Here is a 5,436-nt window from a genome sequence, read left to right on the forward strand (position 1 = left end):
AAGCCTTTAAAAGAAGGCCTTGCAGGCAGAGACCACAGGCGTCACACTGCGGCGACAAGTGCATCCGGGTGTTGGCTACTTTTCCCGACAGCTCCAGATGGCCTGCCTTCCTGGACACAGAGCCTCCTTCCTCAATGACTGTTAGCCAAAACTTATGCTCTTGAACTCTAGTCCACACCATGAGATCAGCCCAACAAGGGGCACCCAGCTCACACAGTTAAAGGGCAAAGCGCTAAAGCCAAGGGTATTATTCATCTCATCTCTCCATCCAGTGTCTGTGGCTCTCAGGTGTTATTGAATCTGTTCCACTAGAAAAAGCATGACTAAGAATGGCATGAAACCTTCGGGTTTTTGGAGAAAAGATGTGGTTTGCTAAGGTAGGATTTTGCCCTTCCTGAAGCTGAACTCAATCCAGTTCTGCCTCAGATTGCAAACACATAAACACTCTGACCTTCCAAGGTACATGCTAGTGAGGGCCACCACGCGATGACTCATGTAAATATAAATAACTAAAACATCTAGGTGGCAATATGGGCACTGTGGAAGAGTAGAGAGTTTCTAGGGGGAGATCACTGTCTCTAAGGGGTAGTTAAAGAGAGCTGGCAGAGAAGATAACACTGGAAGATAGACCAGAAGAAAGCAACAAACAAGGGGAAAGTATGAAGACAGGTAACGGCATGTGCCAAGGCTCTGGGGCGGCAGCCAGGAGCATGAAAATGAATAGATGAGGTGAGAGAGAAGAAGACGACAGTCCTGCAAGGTCTGACCTAATATATGACCCACCTTACTCAGCCTCAGTAAGACTGACTGGAGCTAAGCATGATGGCCCATGCCTACTATCCTAGCACCTGGCAATTCCAAGATAGCCTGGGCAACAAAGTCAGTCAGGCACTGTCTCAAAACAAAACCGAGAAAGGGCAGAACATGGGGACATTGGGGTACTAGCTGGAGAATACCACCCTGGCAACAGACAGAGGCAGGGGACATGGAAGGCCTCCACAGGTACATAGAGGATAAGGGCCTTTCCACTGAATCTCCCAGGATCTGACCTTCAGACCTTACTCTTGGGTAAGATCACTTTTTACCTGTGATCACAGGACTTGAATAGAAAAGATGGGCTGTTGGGATGATTCTGTTTATCTTCTATTTGTATTTCAATAAAATACAATGTGGGCATAAGTGCTCTTGAAACCTTTCCATTTCCCTTTTAATTAAAGCTCTACTGCAAACTAAGCTGACAAAGGAACTTCAGAGTTAGAGGCACCTTTTCAGATCCATCTAGCTGGAAAAACATCTTCTTTGAAACAAAGTGCCTGTCTTAAAGGCCTCTGCAACAGTTATTTGCCAAGCGTGAGGCCTATGTTCTCTCCGGCCCAAGGCTGCCTCTATGTTCACTTGCATAACGACCCCATCACCATCTGAGCTACAGAAGTCTCTTTCTCCAAGGGAAGATGTCCTTTCTCTCTAATGAGTGTTAGCAAGGGCAGTCTCCTTGGATGGGGAGAAGCATCCTACTGGCCTGCTCCCTCTGAGGGCTTACCTTAAGGAACGTGCTAGCTAATGGGGCAAAGGTCTCCTACTGACCCTCAGTTTTCAGTGGATTCAGGGTAGAGAATGCTTCAAAATTCTCAACTCATGCCAAGGCATTTCCACCTATCTTGTTAGTTCTCAATGGCTTTTCCTATAATTTCGGCACTGCAGTACAATTCTAAGAAGCAAGAAATTACTCCTTCTCCTCCCTTGCCTGTGAAATTCTTGCTTTGAGATATCAGAAGCCTACTTCCCGCTACTGGCTGGCTGGCAGAAGCTGAGGCAGCCGATGTCCCAGCTCAGCCTCGTCAGCTCCCCGAGACAAAGACCCTTTCAGCACCAAGACTTGGCTCACTCTTTAAAGGGAACACACAGTCCTATCTTCCCACCAAACTGTTTTTAAAGTAATTGCCTGGTAAGTAAAATGTTGTACATACCACTCCAGTTCTTGGCCATCTTGAACATATTTGCAGCTCTGGTATACATTTCACATGCCTCTTCTATTCTTGTGTTTCCTCTACGAGAAATTTAAATGTTTTCGTTAGTAACCATTTATATCTCTCCTCTCTCACTGAAATAATACTGAGGTAATTATTGTATTTATGATATAATTATTATATTATTATAACTCTGAAATACTCAATGAGCTCTTCTGTGCACAAGACAAACTACAGAATCTTAACAGCTATTTAAAAACACAGATACTCTTTGTGGTAGTTTGAATAGGCATGACTCCCATAGACTCTTGGTCCCTGCGGAGTGGCACAACTAGGAGGTTTGGCCTTATAAGAACGGGTGTGGCCTTGTTGGAGGAAGTGTATTTGCCACTGTGGGGGGCAGGCTTTGAGGTCTCCTAAGCTCAAGCTCTACTCAGTGTGGGATATAGTTTCTTGCTACCTTCGGATCAAGAAGTAGAACTCTCAGCTCCTCCAGCACCATGTCTGCCTTGATGCTGCCATGTTTCTCGCCATGATGTTAATGGATTAAATGTCTGAAACTGTAAGCCAGCTCCAATTAAATGTTTTCTTTTATAAGTGTTGCCCTAGTCATGGTATTTCTTCATAACAGTGGAAACACAAACTAAAAGACTCTTCTTGATTCCAAATTCCAGATGGGGAGGCTGAGGGCTAGAGTGCTGAACCGCACAGCAGATACCATAAACACAAATTCCAGACAAAGATAGTGAATCCATGGTCTACAAATGTAACTACACTGTAACTTAGGGCTCAGTGGTTAAGGACACATGTTCTTGCAGAAGACCTAGGTTCAGTTCCTATCTCTTACATGGAGGCTCACACCTGTAACTCTAGTTCTAGGAGGATCCGATACTCTCTCCTGACCTCAGTGGGCAGCAGGGATGTAAGTGGTACCAATACATACATCTAGACAAAATACGCATACACAAAAAAATAAGCATATCTAATTTTTTTAATGCAAGTTTTCTATCAGGAAGGGTAATAGATTTCTTTATATTAGAAGGGTACTTCTCAAAGAAGATTATGTTTTGAAGGGTGAAACTCCTTTACCTTGCCATTCTTTAACAGTTTAGCACAACTCCTAACATCAGATGTGGTGGCCCAGGCCTGTAATACACTGGAGTGACAAAGACAAGAGGAAGGTAAACTCCAGGTCAGCTTGAGCTCCCTGGTGAGACTATCTCAAAAGCAATGCCCCAATACTCTCAAAAGCCACAAAATCCAGAAACAGAGTACTGAGCAAGTGCCACATTATTTTTGTTGCTCTGCTACTGTGTGTCAGTTCTGGAAGGTTCAGCCTGTCTCCAATATGGAAGAACCTTAGAGCCACAGCCTCACCAGGTGCAGAAAATCACTGCGTAACACCCTGAGAAGAGCTAGCTAGAATACATGTAGTTCTAGAGTTCACTCAGCAGCTAATTCCACAGACTGATAGCTTCATTTTTATTTTTAGTTATAAAAATTACTTTATGTATCTATGTGTCTTCTTTGCATGTATGTTTGTGTGCCATGTATGTGCAAGTGCCCAGAGCAAAGAAGGGGCATCAGAGCTCCTTGAACTGGGGTTACAGATGGCTCTGAGCCACCATGTGGAAGACTGGAACCAGGTCCCTTCAGAGAGCAGCCAGCGCTCCTAACCACTGAACTATCTCTTCAGCCTCTAAGGGATAGCTTTATACAATCAGCAATTTCTTCATGCATAAGGCCAAATTGATCTTCGGTTTACCTTTTAGAGTTTCTAAATTCAACTCTGCTTCTAATTAGCTCAGGCCCTTCCACGCAAGACATCTATCTTGTCTGTCTACACTGCAAATAAAAAATAACAAAGAAAAACCGAGACCCAAGAGACTCGGACTGCAGCACATACAATGGGGACCTCAGAGTGGAGGGGGGAGTGAACATAGGCATGTCCGGGCTTGTGGGGTAGGATCTCTCCCCTCCGCTCCTCTGCCAAACAAGTGCACATTTGTCCCCTCCATGCAGACTTCCACCATGTGAGGACGGTACAGGCTCGCAGCAAATGCCAGTACCTTGACTTTGTAAGTTCTACTCTCCAGAATTGAGAAACCCACCCCTTTAAACTACTCATTCTCAGCATTCTGTTATGATGTCACAAACCAGACCAAGGCTGCTGGGGAAAGGCGGGGGTGGGGGTGCCACCGGCAAAGGGTACGTTCTTTCATTTGGGGCTTTTTTTTTTTTTTTTTTTTGTGGTTGCACAGCTCTCATAGACAAGCATCTTAAAAGATCAGGGAACACCTTAGACAGGTAAATTATTTGCTAGGTGAATAATATCTCAATAACGTGGCTACTCTTGGCTGCCAAATAAATGACCTGGGGCCATGTCACACAAGGAATGGCAGGATGTCTTCAAGCTGTTCCAAAAAGGAAAGGAAATCTTTCAGCCTCAGCCTGCAGGGCCCTTTTCTCTATTTCAAATCTACATTAAAATTCTTTTAAAGACTCTCTTCCTTTATGTGTGTGAGTGTCCACTTGTGTGCCTGGTGCCTGCAGAAGCTAGAAAAGAGTCAGATCCCCTGGATCTGGAATTACAGATGGTTGTGAGCTGCCATGTAGGTACTGGGACCTGAACCCAGGATCCTCTGGAAGAATAGCCTGTGCTCTTAACCTGTGAGTCATCTCTCCAATCCATCTACATTTCTTTCTTCTTTCTTTTTTTCTAAAAACAAAGGAACCAATAGGCTTCCCTAGTGGAAAAGTCCTCACACAAGAAGTTTCTCACTTTTAGTCATGGTTAACATGAGCTAGCCTTTCCCTGTGTCTTGTTTTCTGTCAAGTACCCGGAATCTTGAACTGTAATTACAGTGCAGTGCAGCCATTCTTATTAAGTTTCTAAATAAAACTAGCTTAATTAAAATGTACCTTATCCTACTTTCAAGATGCAAACAACAGAACTCATATGCTGTGCGAAGCTCACACCCAGATACTGCCACAACAGATGATTTTTTAAATTATTATAATAGCCAGAGAGGATACTTCTTTCATCTTACAGAAGAGACACTGTCATCTGGAGGTCTGAAGCTCATCATGGACATTCAGTACAGTGGTGCAGCTGACTCCTAACTTCAAATCCTAGATATCTTTGTGAGAAGGCTGAATGAGCTAGCTGGACTAGATCAAGAGACACCAGTCCTGACCAGAATTACAACAAGCATTCTTATTACTTGAGAAGGGGGCTGAAGAGATAGCTTAGTGGTTAAGAAGTGGTAATAGCTTAGTGGCCCAGAAGATCGGAATACACAAAGTACAAACCACAAACCACAAGAAACTCAAGAAGGAAGACCAAAGTGTGGATACTTTGTTTCTTCTTAAAAGGGGGAACAAAATACCCATGGAAGAAATTGTAGAGACTAACTATGGAGCAGAGACTAAAGGAAGGACAATCCAGAGACTGCTCCACCTGGGAATC

At 44.0% G+C, this 5,436-nt stretch overlaps 1 protein-coding gene across 4 annotated transcripts in view; it reads right to left on the bottom strand.

The window, feature by feature from the left end:
- Napb (NSF attachment protein beta) overlaps window positions 1–5,436 on the bottom strand; it is a 43,848-nt gene that overhangs the window by 20,449 nt on the left and 17,963 nt on the right. For 2 of the 4 annotated variants that reach the window (XM_031372161.1, XM_031372164.1), the window contains exon 2: window positions 1,968–2,047. In XM_031372161.1, coding sequence (XP_031228021.1) covers window positions 1,968–2,047 — 80 coding nt within the window. Of the gene's footprint in view, window positions 1–1,967; window positions 2,048–3,873; window positions 4,031–5,017; window positions 5,050–5,436 lie in introns of those variants that run through there. The other 2 variants (XM_031372163.1, XM_031372162.1) reach the window with 2 other exon arrangements.

This window comes from Mastomys coucha, unplaced genomic scaffold (genome assembly GCF_008632895.1).
Source record: "Mastomys coucha isolate ucsf_1 unplaced genomic scaffold, UCSF_Mcou_1 pScaffold15, whole genome shotgun sequence".
Lineage (NCBI taxonomy): Eukaryota > Metazoa > Chordata > Mammalia > Rodentia > Muridae > Mastomys > Mastomys coucha.